This window comes from Typopeltis vanoorti, chromosome 6, assembly GCF_054136105.1.
Source record: "Typopeltis vanoorti isolate ZY-2024b chromosome 6, IOZ_Tvanoo_1.0, whole genome shotgun sequence".
NCBI lineage: Eukaryota > Metazoa > Arthropoda > Arachnida > Uropygi > Thelyphonidae > Typopeltis > Typopeltis vanoorti.
The window spans coordinates 107,635,552-107,660,507 of record NC_143554.1 but is presented as its reverse complement, the minus strand read 5'-3'; the positions used below and the strand labels follow the sequence as shown (position 1 = coordinate 107,660,507).

General features: G+C 35.0%; 2 protein-coding genes across 6 annotated transcripts in view; one reads left to right on the top strand and one right to left on the bottom strand.

The window, feature by feature from the left end:
- Window positions 1-15,147, top strand: part of LOC150105782 (methionine adenosyltransferase 2 subunit beta-like) — a 65,992-nt gene extending 50,845 nt beyond the window's left edge. For all 4 annotated transcript variants that reach the window (XM_090394348.1, XM_090394350.1, XM_090394349.1 and 1 more), the window contains exons 6-7: window positions 1,062-1,255; window positions 8,019-15,147. In XM_090394348.1, coding sequence (XP_090250474.1) covers window positions 1,062-1,255; window positions 8,019-8,291 — 467 coding nt within the window. In that variant the 3' untranslated portion in view covers window positions 8,292-15,147. The remainder of the gene's footprint in view (window positions 1-1,061; window positions 1,256-8,018) is intronic.
- A 7,711-nt stretch (window positions 15,148-22,858) lies between these two features.
- waw (Translation factor waclaw) overlaps window positions 22,859-24,956 on the bottom strand; it is a 192,376-nt gene continuing 190,278 nt past the window's right edge. For both annotated transcript variants that reach the window (XM_090393583.1, XM_090393584.1), the window contains exon 17: window positions 22,859-23,095. In XM_090393583.1, the coding sequence (XP_090249709.1) occupies window positions 22,970-23,095 (126 nt within the window). In that variant the 3' untranslated portion in view covers window positions 22,859-22,969. The remainder of the gene's footprint in view (window positions 23,096-24,956) is intronic.

Here is a 24,956-nt window from a genome sequence, read left to right as displayed (position 1 = left end):
ATGACTTGCAATTTCACATGGATGCTTATACAGTGGTGTACTTGGATTTTTCAAAGGCTTTTGATGTACCAACTTAGAAAAAAAAAATCTTGCCAATAGTGTTGCCATCTATGGTCAAGGCTGAGAACTTTTCAGACCACCTTCATAGAGGGTATAGTGAGGGAGCATTGATGGTGAATGAGCAGGAAGTATACGAGGAATTAAGTAAACTTGATGTTAATAAGGCAATAGGGCTTAACAATATATTGCTATGTGTCTTGAGGGAATGCTCTATGGAATTAATGCACCTTTGGCACACGTATTTAACAAATAAGTGTGCCAAAAATTGTGGAAAAAATTTAACAAATAAGTGGAAAAAATTGTTCTGCTTCACAAAGGGGAGGGTATAACACTGAGGCTACAAATTATAGGCCAATTTGTGTGTCTGGAGTGGTTGTTGAGATGTTAGAGAAATTGGTGAGGACTAGGATTCAGAAGTGGATGGATAATAGAAGTATTCTTTATGATGGTCAGCATGAATTTGTTGGGGGAAGGGTCATGTTTCAACAATCTGCTTATGTATTACAACAAGATGACAAATTCACTTGATAAAGGAGATGCATATAAAGTTGTGTACTTGGATTTTTCAAAAGCCTTTAATAGACAACAACATGACAAGCTAGTAGCTAAATTGGAACAGATGGGAATAGATAACAGACTAGTAAGTTGGATAGCTGATTGGCTGTCGGACAATTTTAGTGAGCATGATTTTCATTTGTGTTTTATACTTAGATTTGAATGCTTGTAATCAGTTCAAATTGTTTTAAAGCTACGAAATCTAAGAGATCCACTCTGATATTTTCTATTCTATTCTAGCTGTGTTTGATTTCATAATTTTGATGACCCACAATTTCAAAAACATTGCTATAGAGTTAGATGTTAGTGAAAGAATAACAGAATAGTATTGATCATTTTCTTAAAATCCTTTCCTGAATTTGCTGTAGAGATGATATTCGATCCTCTTATAATTAGTACTTTTACCTGTTTATTTTTTATTAAAAGGTTTTATTACATTCTTTCAGACAGTTGTATATTGAGGATTCCAGTTTTATATGGTGATGAAGAGTACTTAGGTGAAAGTGCTATATCTATTCTTTTGGAAGGCCTGCTGAACACATCTGTTACCAAAAAAGTTTCTGATTATGAAATCCGGTTTCCATCTCATACAGATGATATTGCTGCGATTTGTTATCAGATGGCAGAAAAAAAAATTCTAGTAAGTGTTTGCAAATAATAATGCATTTCCAATCATCCAAAATAAAATCTTAGTTTGTTTAGAAATGCTCATAGGACCACAACCAATAAACACAAATAATTTATTTATTGAGTAGTTTCATCTCCTAATATGTAGGTGCATATTTATGCTAGGGTGGTTATCTAGGTTTACAGGCCCTTCAATTAGTTTAAATCAAAAAAAGAAGCATACCATCAGACTCTAGTTCTTAAGTAAATTTTATGTTGGGATGTTGGTTGTTGAGAGGTGGTCTAGAACAGTGATGGCAACCTTTTAGGCTCGGCATATCAAAAATTTGGAAAATGCCTAACATGACCCTGCTGGCGTGTCCCCCCCCCCCCCCAAAAGAGAAACAGTATATATATATTTTTTTTTTTCAATATATTTTATATATTGAAACGTCTAATAATTACAAAAATGAAGTACGAGTAAAACAAACTCAGACACATGTAAAATAATGAAAAAACAGATTCATTATTAAAAACAGTTTCATAGAAAAGAAAAATCGGTGATTTACAATAGAGAAAACGATATGCACACTGATTGGGCTTAAAGTAGTACACTAAAAATTATCCTACTTTTAATAGTAATTTTGAATTGAACTGAAAAAAAAATATGGAACACATTTGATTTGATTAACATCAATTAATGACTTTTTTCTTGCTAAGTCTTAATGGATAAGTCTGAAATTGAAGGTAGGTACTTTGTGCACTTCAAGCCCAAGCAAGTAGCACTAACATCATCTGTCATTCGGTTTCTTTTGTGAAACCGAATTCTTTCCAGATCCTGAAGTTGAGACCACAGGTCGACAAACACTTGAGTCCAGATGCTGACCTTGAACTCTGCTAACTGCAGCTCTAATCCTTTAATTTGTAGTTATTAGAAATCATTTAATTCCATAGTAGTGTATACTATTACATCCAGATACTTAATTATTTTAATTGTCCGTTCTACATTTCTAAGTTGATTAAATCATCCACCAAATTGATCATTTATTGAGTTTAAAATGTGCTGGTACTTTATATGCAAAGGTTCCATTTCATTTTGCCCATCCAAGTTGACCTCTTCGAAACGTTTTTTTAGTCGAGGAAAATACCTATAAGTTTTAGTCCCTACATCTCGTTTGAAAATTTGAAGTTTAGTTTCAAAGGCATTTATGTATCCAAACATAACGTCAATACTTTTGCCAAAACCTTGTAACTTTAAGTTCATTCATCCATATGAACTGAGAAGTCTGTAAAAACATCAGTGTGCTGACCCATGTACAATCACTGAGCTGAGGAAACTGTTCCAAATTTTTATTCTCAACATATAACTTAATTTCTTCATAGCACTCCATAAATCTTTCAAATGTGAGGCTCAACCACCTCACATTGTTGTGCAATAGTACAGAAAATTCTCACTTGTGAAAGGGGTCCGAGAAGCTATTAAATTCACTATTTTTGTTACAACTGTCATTACATCATGTTCTGTGAATCCTTCCTTGGCACACAAGCAGACAAATGAATGATGAGTGCCACCCGTTATTTGGCCAGACTACGGTGTCCCAAAGTCTAAGATCTCAACATGGCTTCCTAGCAACCGTTGAACCACCTATAAACCCTCCAGAGACAAGACTTCAACAACAACAGCAACAATGGTTGGCACTATATCCTGAGAATAATACTAGTATTCCAACAGCCAAATATCTTCCACATGGTGCCCACTTGGACTGGATTACTTGGAAAAGTAATTACTTGGAATACTTGGAAAAGCCTCAATAGATTACAAACGACAGGATGCTGCAAACAAAATCTCATCAGATGGGGCTACCTCACTGGCCTCATTGACCATATTTATTGTATGTGACTTATGTATAGTTTCCTTCATATTTTACTTATTATTCCCTATATAATTTATCTACTAAATTTAATCTGTTCTCATTTGTAATGTATCCTAATTTGTTGTAAATAATGTTGTACCAATTATTTACTACTGTACCACTTGTGTTTGGATACGAAATAAATAACACAACACCTCCTGGTGGATAATGCAATGAAATGGCTTCCATAAACAGCTTCACAAATCCGACTTTTTTTCCCACCATATTGGATGCTCCATCTGTCATAACAGACACAACTTTAGACATATCAATGCTTAGGTCATGGAGCATTTTTAGAACAATGTTGCATATTTCATTCCCTGATATACTTATTGGCACTATTTCTAGCTTTACTAGCTCTTCTCTCACTGTCTGACCATCAGAAAATCTAGCAATGATGGCCAATCGAACTGATGAGGTGACATTAGTAATTTTGTCAAGACAAATTGAAAAATATTTACAATTACTTAAGTCTCCTTTTAATTGATGTTGTATGTCAGAGATCATTGTCATCACTCTGTCTTTAATGGTATTTCTGCTGACTGGTAAATCAGAAATAGACTTAATAATAGCATCTTTATTTTGGATATTTGAAACAAAAAAAGATGCACATTTCAGAAGAGTTTTTTTAATAAATTCTCCTTCGCTTGAGGGCCTTTCCATGCTGAACTATGGAGTGAGTAATGTTGAAACTTGCTGATGTTAAATTCATAGGGCCTCTTAAGAATTTAAGGAAGTTATCTGATTGACACTCTTTGCAGCTGAGAAATGTATTCCTTCCTTTCTTCCTCACTTTTTTCCAAGGGCCACTGATTTTTTTCGAAATGTCTTTTAACATTTTGCTTACTACTGTTTCATGGCACAATGATGACATATTTCTCAGTCCATGCATCTTGAAAGCTTCGATCACTTTCTTTATCACTCAATAGGGATTTTTAATTTGAGGTTCCTCTATAACAGGGCTAGAATATTAAAGAAATAAAAACTTTGTATTATGAATTACGAATATCACAACAAATAAAAAATGTTGAACTGGCACAAAATAATTCAATGCGCCACTTCTTGTTCACATAAATGCAAAAGCTGAACTGAACTCAAATGGGATGAATAGTTGTTATTGGGTGTTGGCAAACAGTGGCTGTCACCAAAAATGTCGTGGCATGTCACCATTGACACATGTGTCATAGGTTCATCATCACTGGTCTAGGAGGTTTGTCAGAAGGTCATAGGTTCGTCATCACTGGAAGCCACAGGATTAGGATTAGAATAGCCATTATTAGATAGTGTTCTTCACTCAGCTACACACACACACTAAATGCTGCACTTAATATATTCATACATTATGCAGCATTTAGTGTGTGTGTAGCTGAGTGAAGAACACTATCTAATAATGGCTATTCTAATCCTAATCCTGTGGCTTCCTCTCTTTGAGAGGGTTGCAGTTGATTACTAGGGAGATAACGATGCAAGGTGGTTTCCCATTTCCTTCCTTGCCATGATTATTTATGACTGTAGCCGTGTGTGTGTGTTCATGTCATTCAGGTTTATTTCTCTGTGATGAGGCAAGAGAGGGGGGAGGGGAGGGCAATCACAAAAAAATTTATATTCAGTGGGTTGCAGACAGGGCCGGTTTTAGACTGTTAGACACCTAGAGATACTTGGCCTGCTTGCTAGAGATAATTGGCTGCCCTTGAGGGTAAGGTTACACTAGTGTTTTTTTTCGAACATGTACAGCAGTGAATAGAACATATGCAAGAATGGTGATAGCCACATTGATGGAAAAAATTTGTACAGAGCATCACCATTCTTGTGCATATGTTCTATTCACTGCTGTACATGTTCAGAAAAAAAAAACTTTTCTTTTTTTCTTTTTTCAGATTCAAAATACCGTTGCTGTTCTTTATCAATTGTACAATTGTTGTCAAGGCGTGTTTTTAATTCATACCACTTTTTACAGTTTTGCATATGTTCTACACTTGTTTCATGTCGTGATAAATTAGTGGCCAAATGTTGCCAATCTGAAAACCCCTGACTATCTGTTAATTTTTTTTTCTTTAAAGCAAACAGCTTACAACAAAAGCAAAATACACTATTGGATTCTTCAGAATAGATTAACCAAGTTCTTTGAACTTTTTCACCATTAGGTAAGAGTCTTACAAACTGTGACGTGGAAAATGATCTACCATTGTTATCTTTAATAAAGTTTATATTTCGAGGTATTACAGGTCCCTTGTGAATTATGAGTTCTAATAACCGATTATTAACAATAGATGGCCAGGTACAAGGATCCCCTAAATCACATTCTGTCGTGAATTCAGCACAATTACGAGAAGGCTACTTTGTAAATTATCCCCACATCTTGATTTCAGCATTGACTCTTCCTCCTGGCACAGTTCTGAACGAAATTCAGACTTTTCATTTGATTTTTCACATTCCACTTTGATTTCGCCCTCACTGTCTGGAAAAGGTTCTGAAGTGATTGATGTTGTTGAGTTATCTTCGTCTAACTTTACATATTTCAGTATGGCTCCTCGTAATTTTTCCTTTTCCTTATCTCTTTCATTCTTTCTTTCGCGATAAAAAGCACCAGACATTTAGTTTTCCTATCCGACATATCTAAACATATAATAAAAAACATTAATAATAAGCACAAATTATTTTTTCTCTTTTTGAATGAATAAATAAATGTTGTAATGACCCAAACTGACTTGAGCCTTTCTGTACAGATTCCGAAAAAACTCCGATCTGTCCGTCTGTCAGGTCTATCTGAAAGACGGCGGTATATTTTATAACAGGTGCTAGAAAAAAAACAAAAATTGTAATTCCATTTTCCCCCAATTATGTATTTTTAGTAGCAAAAAACTAGGCCAAAACTATGGTTCATTTGAATGAACATTCCTTGTTGAGTGAGGTTTTTAAAGAGATAGAGAATGAAACCCAAAGAAGATATTTCGAAGTTAGCACCGCTATAAGTTTTAACAATGTTACGTTCCCATTTCATCGCCAATATTTAAAAATTAACTATAGGCTATATCGAATTTATTCCATCGGCTGCCCTGAGATTTGGCTGCCTGCGTGCATGCATGCCCTCCATACCTATTAGAACCAGCCCTGTTCACAGATAATATCTATTTGCAGATTGCTGTAACTTTTCAGCAAAATGTCATATTTTTTAACTGTATTTTGTTTGTTGGGTGAGAGACATAACCAGGAAATATAGATAATGTCGCTCTTTCTGCTGATTATGCTTAGTCATCTAAGCATAATCAGTTTACATCATGTAAACATATTACATGATGTAATATGTTTATATTACATTATGTAATGTATTATGGCATTTAACCTGTTTGTGTTGTAGTTGTGTACTATATTTGTCTTGCTGCTTGCAGTGAATCTCACCAAAATTTATTAGTCCCTACTTGATGATATGATACATAATATATATATATAATATAATAAGTTGTAGTACATATGAATATTTATATAATATTTAAGAGCAAAAATATTTTAGAAGGGTAATTTTTACAGTACAATGTACAATACCAAGGCAACCAGTAGAGAACTCAAGTACAGTCAACTCTTAACTTACATCTATTATCTACTGGCTTTGGCCCTAATGATATTAGGGCCAAAGCAGTAGGGTAGTGAACTACATCTACTGTAGTTGAAAAAAATAGTGAATGGTTAAGAAAGCTTCATGGAAAACATAGAAAGTGAACATGAGGATTATGAAACACAAGTAAAGAAAAACACAGCATATAAGAGGTGACTAGTCAACCAAATTAAGCAAAATCTTTGGTAGTTTTTTTGTTGTATGGCCAGAAGATGATGAAAGGAAGATGACCGCAATTATTCTCATTGATGGCAAGATGACCAACACAGAAGATAAAATGGATATTAATTTTTTTTGCAATGAGAATCACACACACACACAAAAGGCTGTAAACCTATAGCACATTAGTACCGTTAGTGAACTAATGGTTAGTAATTTCAAAAACCTTTTACTATTATTATGCAACACCTCCAGGGAGTCCAACGACTCATCGAGGGAGGGCATTCTACAACCCTGTCTCCACTGCTCGATCCACCAACTACCATCATCTACCTCCCATCATCATCACTAGTATTTTCACAGACAATCACAGACACCCATGCCCAAGATGGAATTCGAACCTGCAGCCATTTGGGTGGAGAGCTGATATGCTGACCACTCGGCCAACCATGCCGGCAAGAGATCTCTTTTCTAGAGATCAAACATGGCATTTTTTAAAAAGACTCTATAGACTTCTAATAAATAAGGTAATTGTCTCATGCTGGGCATTGAAATTTATCTACCACCTAAAGACATGAATATTCTTGTCAGTGGGATATGAATCCAGTCTACACATTGGGAAGCATTAAATGTTTGGCATTGCCATACACCTGACTCAACCAGGCAAGTATATTTAATAAATACTTTGTCAGAGTATATTGGTGAGCGATGTCATGTAAAACCAAGATGGATTAAGTAAGGAAAAAAGACAGAGCAGGAATTACAATAAATACACCAGTTGCTTTTGTTTACAAATGTTATTAGATTACACTTTAAATCATTTATATTAGAGTAGTTTGAAAGTAAGATATTTAGAGTTACATTTTCAAAAATTAAAGATATAAAGAAGTCATTATTCTGCTACCACTTGTTTAAAAGTGTAAAAACAAATAGAAATCTGTTTTTATTATGCAGTTCAATATTTACCCCTTGTACTTGGCTTGGATTCAAGGAATATCAGAAATATTCTTCAAAAGTTAAAACTATGTTTGTTTTTTTTCTTGTTCTATAGCTGTCACAAATTTCAAGCAGTAAAGTATAAAAAATTTTTTTTGTGTATACTTTTCCTGTAGGATCCAGGAATGAATGGAATTTATCAGTGGTGTGGGTCTGAGCCTTTGACTAAATACAGCATGACTAAAGTAATGGCTGAGGTATTTCAATTACCCTCTAATCACATTGTGGCTGATCCTAATCCAAGCAGTGATGCTCCACGTCCACACAATACACAGCTGTGCAGAGGAAGGTTGGAATCCATAGGAATTGGTCAGCATACACCATTTCGTGCAGGTGTACGCAAGAGTTTCAAACAGTTTATACCACAGTCTCAGGAAGGTACAAGTTAATATATGGTGATAGTTGCTTATCTTTATAACGGACCATTTATAAACATTATTTGTATATGGCTAAATGTAATTTTTTTGCATTATATTCAACTGTTATGATTAATAATTGTTGGCCTTGCGACTAACAAGTTCTTACATGTTTTGCAGATCCATCTTGGTTTCTGTTTAAATTCAGTTGAGTTATCCCATAATTAAATTTAATCTTGAACTAAAATGTATGGATAGCTTTAAGGAACAATCAAAATTTGTTAAGCATTATATGTGATGATTCATCACATGCATGTGCAAAGTTTATTTTCAGCATAGTGAGATGTTATACTATATTTCAAAATTATAATTCATAATAGTTATTTATGACGTGCTTATTGCAATTTTATAGATTTTAATGACAAATGAAATCTCATGACACAAAACATTCATGAAATTGTTTATATGATATGTTTCTTGATGCACAGGTTTATATTTCCAAAATATACTATCAGTAGACTGTTTTTTTTTTTTTTTTTTTTTTTAAATTCTTATTTTACTGATACCTGAATTGAGGAAGAGGAAGGAGAAATGGAATATTTACCATATTCAGTATGCCTGAAAAGTTTTGTTATTTTTCTGATTATGGCTATTGTTCAGGTGTTTAAATGTTGTTCTGGAATATTACATAGTGATTGTTGCAAATATTCACTGGAATAGAGTTCAGATTACTGTACTATATTGGTGAAAACAAAAAGTGAAAGATGTCAATAACTATATATGATATATGCAATAAACTTTCTTCTTATTTTTTTACTCACCACTCTCTTTTGCAACTTCCAGGGATGGCCTTCTTGTCCTTGCTCTTTTCCCCTCGTTTTATCATATGAAAAATCTTCTCTGTGTTAACATGATAATACTTCAATAGCTTAAATATCTTGATCATATCCCCCCACTCCCCATCTTCTATCCTCTCTGCACCCTCTTCAAAATTACTTCATTCTCTTCAAATCCCAGTGACCACGTCTGAGCACAGAAATCTAGATGTGGTCTGATCAAAGCTGTATACAATGGGACCACCACACTTTTATCGCTTGTGGTCAATGTCCTCCTCAACATTGCATCAATTCTCTGAGATATTTTCAGAACTTCAAATCTCTATCCACAATCACCTCAAAATCCCTTGCTTCGTCCACTTCTTCCAGTATAATCCCACCAAGCGAGTATGAAGTATCCCATTTTTTGATCCCAAATTTAAACCTTTCCATTTAGTTGCATTAAACTAACATCCCCCATTCATTTGTACACCTCTCCAGCTTATTCAATTCCTCTTGAAGAGTCAAAACATCAGCACTATTACTAATAACCCTGCCAATCTAAACATAATGTGATAACATCTCTCTGTAGTCCTGTGACAATATCATAGATATAGAGATTGAACAGCAATAGTCCCAGTACTGAACCCTGTAAAACTCCACTTTTAACCTTTGTACTCCCTGATACTGCTCCCCATAGACAACTCTTTGATATCTACCAGACCCAAACACCAATCCAGTCCACTAACCTGATATCAAAACCCACAGGTTTGCAACTTAAAAATCAACCGGTCACATAACACCGTGTCAAATGCCTTTGAAAAATAAAAATAACAGTGTATGTCTTACCTTCCTTACCTTGTTAGTCTATTGTAAAAAGTTACCAGACTAGTAAAACAAGAATGCCCTTTAACAAATCCATGCAGAACTGCATAAATAATATTGCCCTCATCTACCGAATTTTGTATACAAGCTCTTACCAATTTCTCCAAAATCTTAATAACTACAGAAGAAATACAAACAGGCTATAGTTTAATACCTCCATTCTACTGTCGCCCTTATGCAATGGTACTATTTTGCACTACTTCTACTCTCCAGGAACTTGTTCCATTGCAAGACTTTCATTAATAACAAAGCTAATTACACAGTCAGTTTCATGGCACATTCCTGTAAAGCACTTGATGAAATCCCATTCCATATAAGGCATTACTGCCTTATTAACATTTAGTGTATTCAGTATTTAGAATACATCCTCTTCTTTCACTTCATCATTCATTATCCTTCTAGGAATGAAGTTTGCTATACTAGGATGAAACCACTAATAAAGTGATAGCTCAATTATGTAATGGGACAAGTTCCTGGAGAGTAGGAGTACAAATAATATCAGTCCACTATCATTTTTCCTCCTACTTGCCACATAGCAAAAAAACCTTGGGATTCTCCTTGGATTCTTAAGTATCTCCCATGCACTAATGACCTGCTCCTCCTTCATATTCTTTCATCCATTGCACTGCTGCAAGCTGGTTTCTAAATCTACAATAGTATACTGCCTTATAATGACCACCTGAGGGATATGCTGGGTGCTATATCATGGTATCAGTTATTAGATGGGAAGGATATCAGCAGTGTGTAGGAAGTGTTTAAAAATACTTAAATAATGTAATATCACAATGTATCCTTAGAGTTTGAAGAATAAATAGAGTAGGAGTGAAATGGATGTGTAATCTAATTAATTATTATTATTACGTGACACCTTCAGGAAGTCCAAAGACTCATCGAGGGAGGGAACCTACTCTACAGCTCTCTGTCTCTACCACTCAATCCACCAACTACAATGAACTGCAACTATGCCAGTGGCAGGATTAGAACCCGCAGCCTTTTGGCTGGAGAACAAATACACTAACTGCTCAGCCAACCAGGCTGGCAAGAGATTTGTAAGAAAAAGATGGTGTACATAATGATGTCAGTTAGGATAATTATAAGCAGCAGGCCAGAAGAGTCACAAGTGTTGTACGGAAAGCTAAGTCCAAGTATCAAAAGAGACTGGCTCAGCAAGTTAAACAAAACTCAAAAGAATTCTATCATGCTGCAAATTAAAGAAAAAATGAATTTGAAAGAATAACTCTACTGAATGCAGGTGACTGACGCATAAGTGATTGTTCAACTAATGAGTAGCCATTTTGCTAAAAGCTATCAAACTGGTATATGCAACAATGAACTCAGCACTACCTCTTCACTGTATGAGGAAACTCATGTGGATGAGGAGGAAGTACTAGAGCTGTTGCATAAACTGAATAAGAATTATGCAATAGGAAGTGATGGGATATCGGTACCGATGCTAAAAGAGTGTTCACCTGAACTGCCTATTCCCTTGACCAGGCTATATAATTTAAGTCTCACAACAAGGAAGATTCCACAAGAGTGGAAAGAATATACGGAATTCCATTGCACAAGGGTGATGCAAGGACCGATGTATGCAACTATCGACCAATCAACAGGAGTGGCGGTGAAGATTTTGGAAAAGTTGGTTAGGGATCATATTCAGAAATGGGTTGACAGAGAATCTCCACTTTGCAACGAACAGCATGGGGTTTACTAAAGGAAGGTCATGTTTTAGTTAACTTGCTCACATTCTATAATAATGTTACCACTGAGTTAGACAAGGTTGAATAATACACTATGATAGTTTTGGATTTTGCTAAGGCTTTTCACAGAATACAGCATGAAAGACTGTTGCATAAAGTGGAGAATATGGGTTTAGGTCATAGAATATTAGCATGGATAAGAAGATGACTGACTGACAGATATCAAAAAGTGGTATATAGGGAATGTAAGTCTGCAAGATTTAAGGCAACAAGTGGTGTACTACAAGGATCAGTGCATGATCCACTGTTATTCAATCTGTACATTAATGACATTGGGAAGGATTTGACATGTGACATACAGCTATGTGCTGATAATGCAAAGAGTTAGGGTAATCAGGAGTGCTGCTGATGTGCAGTACTTGCAGAATGATTTGAATAGGCTGGAATTATGGGCATGTGAAAATGGCTGGCAGTTCAGTTTTAATAAATGTAAGGTCATTGGATATCTAATCACACTTTGGTGTGATTAGATATCCAATGTTGCACTATATTGGTAGGATTATGCTTGAAAAAACTGATAAGGCTAGGGATCGTGGAGTTTTAGTAGATAGGAAGATGAAGTTCATGGGTCATAAAGCAAAAATTGTAAATATAACTCAGAGAATAATGGCAGTGTTGAAATGAACCTTGATATGTAAAGACAAGGAAGTCATTTTGCCTCTTGATACGACCTCACTTGGACTATTGCATGCAGGTCTGGTCTCCTGGTTTCCATGGTGATTCTGATAGTGGAGAGAGAGTGTCAAAAACGATATCAGGATTGTGTGATACTGATTATGAAGACAGATTGACAATTTGTAGGCTGCAGACACTAGCAAACAGAAATAGGGATGATATGATTGTGACTTACAGAAACTTCTGAAAGGGTTATACAGAATTTCAGTAGATGGAATTTTTCATTTTATGGAGGGTGAGGAAAGGATGTGAAGGCATCCATAGAAGTTGAGAATGAATGCTGTCTGTCAAGAAAGGGGGGTTGGGGCTAATGCAATCCATTCCAATCACGCAGTAGTGCATGATTTGGATGTTGTGTGTGTGCAAGTAGCATGAATGAATTCAAGAACAGGTATGACAGCTGGTGCGAATAGTATGGCCTTCCTCGATGAGTTCCTGACTCCCTGGACGCTCTCTTAATAATAATTCCACATAACTTCCTTGTTTTGATACCTCCACATGACTATTCATCCTCCAAGTCAGGACTACATGATCAATCTCACTAACAGAGGGCAAGTATGACATCTCGGTCATAATCATATCCTGTGATGTTATGACCAAATCCAAAACTCTTGATCCTTGTGTTCCCTCCATTATATGCTGCCTAAGCCAGTTGTCCCTCAAGAAATCCAATTCCCTTATTGCTGTATCCTGTCTCCTTTGTCCAGTTTGTATCACTATAGTTGAAGTCCCCATAATGATCACTCACTTTGCTTGCCAAACTAATTTGCCTAAACATTTTCTGCTCATCACCAGTTATATTCCCTTGTCTATAGCAGCATCCCACTAAATATCTTGTTGTATCAACATCTATCTCATCAAAGCCATTATGTGTTATCTCCACTGTAATTCTTCACGCTGAGAGGGCACAATTCATCTCTTATCGTGAGTAATACTCCACCACCACATTTATCTTCCTTATCCTCTGAAATATGCTATATCCTATGATTTCTATCTTTTTTTCCATTTCTACCAATAACCTTTGAAGAGGTTGAATGAATTAATGCCACAAACTCATTCCCTTTATTTCTAATGCTCCTAGCATTTATATACAGAAAAACCAGTGCATTGCTAGTATTCTTATAGCCATTATTATTCCACTTATACTGCACCTGTCTGTATAATATAATGTACACCCTCTAATTTCTCAAGTCACTATTCCCACATGAGGCCATCCCTACTATATTCCACCTGTGAAATTCTAGTATCTCTACCCCTATACACTCACTTGCTCAGAAAACAGCAGTTTCTCCAAATACTTGTCTTTCTACATTCAAATGTAATTCATCTCTTGCATATAACTCTTCTATCCTCAAATATACTCCATGCATCTGTATATTCCAGACCTCTTTTCCTACACATTCTTGCTATCATTTCATTTGTTTTTACCACTCTTCTCCACTCCACATTATCATACCAGGGCAACACACACACACACACACTATCTTTCCACAGACACATTTCTGCTACATTATCTCTAATATCAACCTCAAATCTCATACTACCTCTCAGGTCATTCATCCCAACCATTAGTATCATCTCCTCCACATTTTCACTTCTCTTCACTGTCAGTGTCAAACTTTCTATTGTTCAACCAGGCAAGCACTTCTCTGCACACCCCAAATCATCGAATATCCATATATGATGCTCCGAACATTCATCCTTCTCTCACTGGCATTCCCAACTCTTACAGTTTCCAATCTCTCTCTCTCCCCCCCTACTCTCATCTCTCTCTTCTCCTTACTTCCACTTTCTCTCAACTTTCTGCAATTTCCACTCTTTCTCCTGTCTCTCATTCTCTCGCCTTCCTTTCTCCCTGATGCTGTTCTCTTACACCTACTCTCGTTCTTCTCACACTAGCCAACTTTTCCATCCTCCTAATATCTTCATTCACCCTCCTCAACTCATTTGTCATTCCTTCAATCCACTCATCCTGCTTTCGATTTACATGCCTATCAGACAAACCATCTGTCTGATACATTGCCCACATTTGTAATCAAGAAGTGTGGCATTAAAATAATAATCCATGCATACATCTTTAACATTCTCCCCACTCTCAAATCCATAAACTGAATTTCACTTGTTTCCAAAGTATTATCTCCACTGCCGCAATCCTGAAATCAAGATACTTGTGTCTTCCAGCTCTTCCCACTGCCTACATTTCATGCACATATGCACATTCCCATCCACACCTGCCACATTTGTAAACAACAAGTGTGGCAATAAAATGCTACTAAAAAATTGTGAATTGTATTCAACATTCTTGTACCCAGCTTTTTGTTGGACTGTTGCCATCTCCTGATTAGAGTGAAATAGATGAACATGTGTATTTATCTGTTTCAAACCCTATGAATAGGTGAACAGATAACTTCAGTTAGGTTGAGATAGTAACATTCCATTTGGTTTGAAAAATATTTGCATTTAAAATATTGGTTCTTGTGTGGAAAGTGTATATAGTGCTTAATAATGCTATTTGAAAGGAAGAAAATTTGGTGTTGATGTTCACAGAAAAATCAATGTGTGAAATTATTCTGGCAAGCAGCAGTTATATTTTTAGGTGTGCATACGTTTGTGAACTGTAAAATTTTTATATGCTTTGATAATTCTGTGTGATGAAATTTACATGAAATTTTTCACAATAGAAATAAAAGAAACCTTAATTTTTATGAGACTGTATTGAAAAGAGTGAATTAAAGCATCTCAAGTTTCTCTGTATTTCTTGTATTTAATTTCATTAGTCAGTAAACATTATTCCAGTGATATAAATTGACTCTCATAGTCTTCCAACTGTAATATTATAGACTTATTACAACTATAAAATTTGAGTCAACTATAAGGATGGTCTGAAAAGTTCTCGGCCTCGACCATAGATGGCTACACTATCTGCAAGATTTTGCCAATAGTGTTTCCAAGGTTAAATCCATGTGGATGCTTATGACAGATGTACCAACTTAGAAAAAGTTGGTACATCTGTCGTAAGCATCCATGTGAAATTGCAAGTCATTCTATCAAGTAGTTTGTTTTATACAGCTGTCTGAAGCAAAATTGTTGTCTGTATCCCTTGAAATGGATAAAGCTGAGTATCATGTGATTATAAAATTCTTTGTAAAAGAAGGTTTAACGGCAAAAGAAATTCATTCAAAATTCATAAAAGTTTATGGGCACTCTTCTCCTTCGTTTTCGACAATTAAGAAATGGGCTGCCGAGTTTAAATGTGGCCATACGAGCCTTGAAGATGATCCATGTGAAGGACGTCCAAAAAGTGTAACAACACCAGATTGATCAAATGCACAATATGGTATTGGATGACCGGCGAGTCAAAGTACGTGAAATTGCTGAGACTATAGACATTTCAAAAGAACGTGTAGGATATTTTTTTTGCATGAAGAATTGCAAATCAAAAAGCTTTGTGTAAGATGGGTGCTGAGCATTTTAACAAGAATAAAAGTGATTTTGTGCGTCGATTTATTACTATGGATGAGACTTGGATTCACCACTACACACCAGAATCCAAACAGCAGTCAGAAACCGGTTGTTCAGCACCAAAGTCTGTTCCATCAGCAGGAAAGGTCATGGCATTGGTGTTGTGGAATGCTAAAGGCATTTTGTTTATTAATTATCTTGAAAAGGGTAAAACAATAACTGGGGAATATCATTTTCCGATCTTTTAATCATACTAGACGAATAAATTCCTGAGAAAAGACACGATTTGCAGAAGCAAAAAATCATCTTTCATCAGGACAATGTACCTGGCAACAAAGGTGTTTTGGCAATGGGAAAATTAAGGGATCTGCACTATGAATTGTTGGAACATCCACCCATTCCCCAGATTTGGCTCCCTCTGACTTCTATCTCTTCCCAAAACTATTCCTTGCTGGTCAGCATTTTTCTTTGAATCAAGAGGTGATTGCAGCTGTTGAGGGATTATTTGCATATCTTACTTAGAACAACTACAGGGACCAGATAATGGTGCTGGAGCATCGCTGGAATAAATGTATTAGTCTTAAGGGAGATTATTTTGAAAAATAAAAATAATTTTGAAATTATAAATTCGTTTTTTCATTGTTAGGCCGAGAACTTTTCAGATCGTCATCGTAAATATTTTATTAGAAACTGATGATCAGTGAATTTTTAATTCTCTGACAATCTGAATTAAGCTAGAGTATCTCAAGGATCTGTATTTCATTTACACTTTTTCTTCTCATTAACTGGAAATCTTATCCAGTTTTATCAGTGATAGTCTATTTTGAACAAATTTGCATACACAATCAAATTCTAGAAATGAAATCTATTAATTCAGGCATAGCAAAATAATCACATGTTTTAAATTTTTCACAACATTGTTAGCTATTCTTAATACCTAGATCTCTGGACTAAAGCACTGTCTGGAATACAGTGGAACCTCGGTTGTCGAACTTAATTCGTTCCCTAAGGCTGTTCGGAAACCGAAACCATTTTCCCATAAGAATTTATGTAAAATGGATTGATCCGTTCCCGAACCCCAGATGATTCTTTATTTAAACTTTTACAACAGTACTTCATGCATAAGATCGTATACAAACATAATGAAAATGCATAAAATCTTACATGAAATGAATAAACACAATAAATAGATAAAATATAGTCGAAAATCGATCGCCTCTTTATTCTTGAGTATTGTACAGATCGTTCATTTTGCCATACCGAACTGCATAGCAAGATCCGAGACACAAACGCCACTTCATGTTTGGATATGATTTCTTTTCTCATCTGTATCATGGTTTGAACAACTTTTCTTTTCGCTTTGCTGCTCTCCCATGGTGGCTTAATAATAATTTATGAAAAAAACAAAGAAAATCAAGAAAACTCACTGCAAATTTGAGCAGGTGCCAGCACTGAACGAAGGCTGCTGCTGCGTAACTGACACTTTTCTGCCTTACAGCTCAGCACATGGTTGCCATTTGCCTGTTTGGGAACCGAAATTCTGTTCGGAAACTGGGGCGTTTTTTGTTCAGAAATTATGTTCAGGAACCGAATTGTTCGAGAACAGAGGCGTTCGACAACCGAGATTCCACTGTACTTGTCTTTCTTGACAAAATTATACTACACTATAACTTTCTTGGCATTCAGAACAGTATTTTTCACGTAATGAAGAAAAAATCAAAGCTGCAAAGATGTTATTCTCTTCTTTCTATTTCTGGAAAATAATATTCACTGATACCCATTTAAGAGAAGCTTTCTATGAATAGTATTAGAAGAACAAGAACTTCTATATTACTTGTTTTTCTAATGCTATTGTGAAAATAAACAATTTTCAGAGAAATTGGGAGAAGAGCATGAAATAAACATAAAAAGAGCCATTCAACATCAATCAACAGGCCCTAAAGAGGGTTGTAATTTGTACTGTTGTGAGAGGTGGTCCCAGTGTTTGCCAAATTTATTTTCTAGTAGTGAAATTTCACGAACATGTCATCTCCCAGTACCTTACATCTATTTTTTATTCATTTCACATCTTTACTACTTAACATATAATGATTAGAAAATGTGAGGAAAACCATTTAATTAAGTGGTAATAATAAAGCAAATCCATTCATAATTTGATTTTCCAGTTGGGAATATGCAAAATATATTTTTGAAATGCCAAAGTATAATTCCATAAAATTCTTCATTTTATATTGGCCAGTACTGAGCAAAATAAAAACTAATTTATCCATGCAAGTTTGGAAAAAAAAAAAAGCTTGCTGTTACCCATTCCAAATACATTTTTGAATCTACAAAACATCAATAATTAAGGTATGCACAAAAGATCCATTTGTACCAAGATTTCATCACTAATTTATTTTAAAAAAGTACCGAATTACTCAAAAACTAGTAATTGCAGTATTCCTTACAAAGATTTATCAAATTACTGTCAGAAGTGGAGAAACAGCAGTGTTTTGATATTTAAAATGTTATTTATTGATATTTAACGTTATTTAAAAGGTCAAACAGCCTCATAAGAAGTTGTAAAAAGAGAACACAGGTTCGTATTCATATATTCCTTTCGCCAAGGAATTTCACGATGTGCATAGTATTACAAGAAGCAACTTATAAAGAACATGTTTTATGCACTTAGCAGCATCCAGGTAGCAAAAGAATTCACTGATTCCAAAAGAGGGTTACATTATTTTGACTGTGGGGAGAGGAAAGTGTTACTAACCTATATCAGAGGTTCATAGGAGACTTTCCAACCATCATCATCAATTTCCTGCCATGTACCCTCAAGGGGTGTACAGGATATGATAGTATTACATGAAAAATTTACATCATTACTAACTTCCTATCTACAATTTTCCTCCAAATCAGTCTGTTACTTGTCAAGACTCCAACATTATCAGATCTTATATTTCTATCGTCTAAGGCACTTTGTACTGTATCAATCCACCTATATTCTTGGTCTTCCTCTGAGTCATTTTCCTACCAACCTGGCAGAGAACACTTAATTTTGCTAATCTTTCCTTGCCCATTCTGTTCAAGTGACCATACCATCCTGGGATTAGCTCTTCTAATGCATTTATGGATGCTGACAATGTCAAGTTCTTTCCTAATATCCTCATTTTTAATATGATATTGCCATTGATGCCATCTGTTCACACCTATAATCTTTCTCAGGACTCTCATATCTGCAGTCTCTAGTCTTGGTCAAGTGTTTTACTTCTGACCCAGCTCTCAGATCCATAAGTTAAAACTGGTTTGAACCCTGTCTTGTATACAGCTAATTTAGTGTTCTGACTATTTTCTCTCTTATTTCATACGAATTTATTCAGTTGACTTCGTACCATACCAGCTTTGTTGATACTGTTGTCTATTTCTATATTTAATTTACCATCTTCACTAAAAATCGTCCCTAAGTAGCTGAAATGTTTTACTTGTTCCACAGGTTCTCCATTCACAACACAGTTGACATTTTAAATGATTCTGCATATTTTCATTGTCTTTTTATTGCTGACCTTCATACCATATCTAATACAACAGTTATTCAATTATTCAGAAAATCTTACAGACTTGTAGCAGATTTCTTTAGAAGTATAACATCGTCTGCATAAAGCAAAGAGCTGACATTAACATCTCCAATTTTGATATCATGTTTAATATCACTTTCCTTCATAATGTGATCCATATAGATAATGAATAACAGAGGGGATAATGTACATCCTTGTCTCACACCAGATTTAACATTAAACCATCTTCCTGTACTTCCTTCAATTGTAATTGCTGACTTACAACTCAAATAAAGACTAAGTATTGCTTGATATAATGTACCATTGACACCATATACCTGTAGCGTATTGAATAGTTTCTCTCTTGACACCTTGTCATATGCCTTTTCCAAATCGACAAAACTTAAATACAGATGTTTGTTATATTCCCATGTTTTCTCGACTATTTGTTGTAAAGTGAAGATCTGATCCTGACAGCCTGTATTTGACTTGAACCCAGCTTGTTCTTCACCAAGCTTTTCTTCCACAATTCTTCTGAACCGTTTCTCAAGTATACTTCCATATATCTTACCAGGAACACTCCGTAGGGATACCTCTAATTCTCGCATTCAGTTTTATTTCCCTTTTTATATATGGGTACTATGAGAGTTCTACTCTAATCATCGGGAATTCGTCCCTCTGTCCAGGCATTCTGAACTTTGCAGTGCAGCCACTGTAAGACTTTTATACCACCATACTTCAGCATTTCTGGTCGAATATCATCTACTCTGGCTGCCTTTCCACATTGCAAGCCTTTGATGGCTTTTTCTACTTCAACTATGAATATGTATTTCTGACTGCATGCCTGATCAGTGTTTTTTTATCACTGTGCTGTCATCACTGCTTGTTTCATTTTACTCCATACTTCAAGGATATCTTTTTCTCCCATTTTTGTGTCACCTTTATCATCTCTAACTCTTTTTACAGCACTCTTTCCTCCATTCCTAAGCTTCTTCAACAACCTCCAAAATATTTTGCCACCTTCTTGATATTTATTTTCTGTGTTCTTGCCAAAGTCCTCCCATGGCTTTTGTTTAGCTAGTTTTATACACTGTTTAGCTTTCTTACATTTGTCTTTGTATTCTCTAAGAGCACAAGCTGACTTATTCGCCAGGAACTTTTGATATGCTTTCTTCTTTTCCTTCACTGCCTCTTTAACTTCTTGTGTCGTGTGGGAATATATCCACAAGTGTTTAACTCTACTATTACATATCCCTTCTGTAAGTTTTTAACATCACCGACCATGAAAGATGATAAATAATAGTGATACTGTCGTTCAAAAATATTTTAACATAATGGTTCACAAATTTTTTTCCTACAAAAATCAACAAAAAAACAGAGCATATATCAAAAATGCAACAAAAATAAATAAATTTCCTACAAACAGCAAAATCCTATATGAGGGAGAAATCCCACATTCACTTCACTAACATCTGGGGCTTTAACATGAACATTACTGATGGTACACCACCACCACTTGCTTTCACGTTGTGTTAGTTCTTACTGAATTTCAACTAGCATACTACAACTGCAGTTCAGCTCACTAAACTAACTATATTTTATGCGATTCCTTAAGATGGGAAGAATTATATATAGTGCATTTGTCAGATTTGATATTAATTGCCAGAGATTATTAAACCTCAAATCTCCTCTGTATGATCTAAGATATGAACACATGTCCACATGAAAAAATGTTTTATTGAAAATATTGGATCTATGGTGGAGGAGGTGGGCAGTAGATGGCGTTGATTCGTAGTAGTTGATGATTCGTGGGAGGACACCTACAACTGTCTCAACCACTCAGACATAAATCTGTCTTCAATGATATAATAGGCAACATTCAAAAAAGTAGAGCATACAACAATTGGCTTTATTTCATGATAAGAGCTACAAGAATGAAGTTCAACTTAGTAGTTATTTTGTATAAAATTTAAATATTTAATAATGTTGCCTTACCATAGCTTACCTCTGTCAGTGGCCACTGTACATTATTGTACAGTACATATTTTTAATCTTTTTATAAACATCATTTTTTACTGTTTTTTTTTTGTTCAAAGCTTGCATTTTTTAAAATTTAATTTGATATTCGTTTATTTAGCCAATTCACATGTACAGCTCATGCCTTCTCTAAATAGACAAAGGATAATGGTGCCTGTGCATTGCACTCACAGAACTGGACTGCAGGAAAGTGATGAGGCTTTTTTTTGGGGGGGGGGTTGCAATGGACAGTGAGTTGAAATTTAGAGCAATTATTGCAAAAGTGAGCAAGACAGCTCAAAGAATCACTTGAATGTTAAATTTTTTCAAATTCAAATTGAAATTAATTTATTTCAGCTAGTTAGTTGGCTGGTAAGGAATGCTGTTGGCACTCATTGTTTTTCAATGAGTGCCAATGTCAAATTTCAAATTTCAATTTCAAATTTCAATGAGTGCCAAAAAGTCAGAAGTACTTGTCACTCATCTCCATTTGAAGGTCACTTTTTAAGGAATGAACATCATTTTTGAAGTTTTATCAATTTAAACATTATACACAATTTAAGGATTACTTTATTGCCTGCAACAGGAAGAAAAACTAATCATACTCCTGCAGAATGCTTTATTCACGTCTATTGTAACACGTATGCCGTCAAGATATGCCAAGTTGGTTGGCCAAGTGGATAGAGTATCTGCTTTCTCCGACCAATAGATCATAGGTTTGAATCCCACTGCAGGCATCGATGGTATAAATTTCATTCATGTGGTGTGCGACTCCACTTATATGAAGTGGATTGAAAAAAGTTTCACGTTTAGTCTTTAGAGCAGGGTTTCAAATTATTTAATCTTTAGAGCAGGGTTTCAAATTATATATAACCTTTAACCCATCCATGGTACTAAAATGTATGATATAATGTATGTCACCCGAGTTTCTTGGCAATGAAGAAGAGGTGGAGAGGATCCAGAGGCTAGTGAAAAAGATGGAATGGAAGGAACCTCCAAAGAACAGGTTGAGATTTGTGGGTTACAAAAATTGGTTGACAGGATTTTGTATGTCTCAATCATACAAATTTTTGTATGATTGAGACATACAAATTACTGAAGGGTTTTTACAAGATTAATACAGAGGAAATATTTCAGAACAAGTCTGGTGGTTGGAGAACTAGGATCCATCCTTGGAAACTGAGCAAGTGTAGTTAATAAGGGTGTTGGAGAGTGGTGAATGAGTGGAATAGGTTGCCAGAATCTGCTGTGGGTGCCATGACTGTCAACGAGTTGAAGGAAAGTATGATAGTGTTTGGCATGATGTTTAGGGCCTTCATTGATGAGTCTAAGACTCCATGGAATAGCTCTAATAATAATAGAATTTTGTTAGTATCAGCTTTCAGATATGCAATAATTCTTGTTTATTATCTTTTAAAATGCAAATTTATTTACAAAATTCTTCTTCTTCATAACAGAATTCATATTTTATGCATTAACAATGCATAAAATTGTTGCTACTGTAGTGAGAGACTATACAGAACCATAGCACTTTAAAAATATATATAATTTATAACCCCAAGTCATTTCTTCAGAAGTTTGATGAAACAGTCTCTTGGGACCTCTACAGTTCCTATCATTCTCATTCTTTTTTTACCTTCTGCTTGTTGCTTCAAGAGTTTTTTCTTTCGTGTTGCATCTCCCCCATACTGGAATGATAAAAATAAAAACATGTCAGAATTTACAGTTAAAATTCTGAGAAGGGGGTGAAGAAATGAGTGAAAAAAATGTTTCTACTATATATACAGTTATGGGAACCAAAGGAATAATTTGGTAATTTTTGCAGAGCTTGTTATGATACTTTTTTAAAAAAAAAAAAAAGAATAGCACCTATGCTATGGAACCTTATCTAGTACTTTTTGTTTGGTTAAATAATTTTACTCAAACAAAATATCTACTTTATAATTGGAATCTACAGAAGCAGTATGTTTTTCATATATAAATAAACACTTCTCCAAATAAGTTTATTTTTCCTGTCAAACAAACACTATATAAATGAGGTGCATATGCTAGTAGAACAAATGGTTTAAAATTCAAGTAATTGAATAGACTGGAATTTTTTTTTCCCCTTCACTTTTCTTCTGTAGTTTGCTAAACCTCAAAGGTTCTTTGCTGCAAGTATCAATTCTTGCTTCCATCTGCAAGCTCTATCTATAGATTTCAAAGGGATCAATAGGGGGTTCATACATTTCTTGATTATGTCTTCTTCTTCTCCATTTACCTGCTGTGTTATCTCATACAGGTTCAAAGAATTTTATTTTCAAAGATCTACAATGCTTTTGCATCTTGGTCTGTTATGCTCCAGGTTTCTATTAAGAAATAAAACATTGTCTTGTATATTTCTGTTGTAACTCTGCTCGACATAATTTTGGTAGATTGTAAATGGTATAATGAATGATAAGATCTACTGGAGAATGTAATCTAGCTTATGTTTCTGTACCTATTCTATTATCTTGAGTAATTAATGTTCCAAGATATTTCAAGGAAGTAGCATTTTTAAATTTTAGATTAGATGGTAAACTGGTCAAATTCCCCTTGGTTGTGCTTCCTAATACTTTTAAATATTCAGTTTTTTCTTGGCTGATTTGTAAGTTTGAGAAGTTTCAAGTTTTCTGAAACTTCTGATGGTTTCAAGTTTTCTGATGATATTAACAACCATAATAAAGGGAAAAATCCCTTGTCCATCTTTTTAAACTCTCCTGACATCTGCCGAGTTGCATGACATGCATCCATGCATTTGGTATTTACAATGCCCTGGAGATGAATTTTGGAACTTTTTTTTTCTCTGAGATATCACTTCTGCATGACACACAATGTATTCCTGCAAAGATTTGCAGCATTTGGATTACTGGGTAGCACTCCACAAGGTCTTACACAGGGATACTTTAATTTTGATCATCCTGTATGACACGTGTGTACCCCAGATGATGCTTTTAACATTAAAGCTGAAATATCAAGTAATTAGTATATTTTATCTTAAAGTTATTATTTCAACATAGTACTAATTTCCATAATTTTGCTATAATGAATAGTAAAAAATTATGTTTATGGTTAAATTGAAATATTAAACAATATTAAAAAAAGATTTGTTTTGAGAAACACAAACAAGAAAAATACAAAAATCTGATAAAATCTTGAAGAAAACTAAAAACTGTTTACTGATTGTTCAGAGAATCAACATCTCACAGAGATAAAAGTAGGGAATACATATAAACAGAAGCAACATTTCCAGCTGAATGCTTAACTGTGCAGAATGAATTGTTACCATGATAACTTACCATGCTGGCCTGGTTGGCCGAGTTGTTAGCATATCTGCTCTCCAGCCAAAAGGCTGCGGGGTTTGAATCCCACTGTGGGCATGGATGTTTGTGATTGTCTGTGAAAATACTAGTGGTGGTGGTGGGCAGTAGATGGCATTGGTGTAGATGATGATTGTAGTTATGGTTTGTTGTAGTTGGCTGGTGAACTGAGTGATGGAGGCAGAGAGTTGTAGAGTAGGTGCCCTCCCTC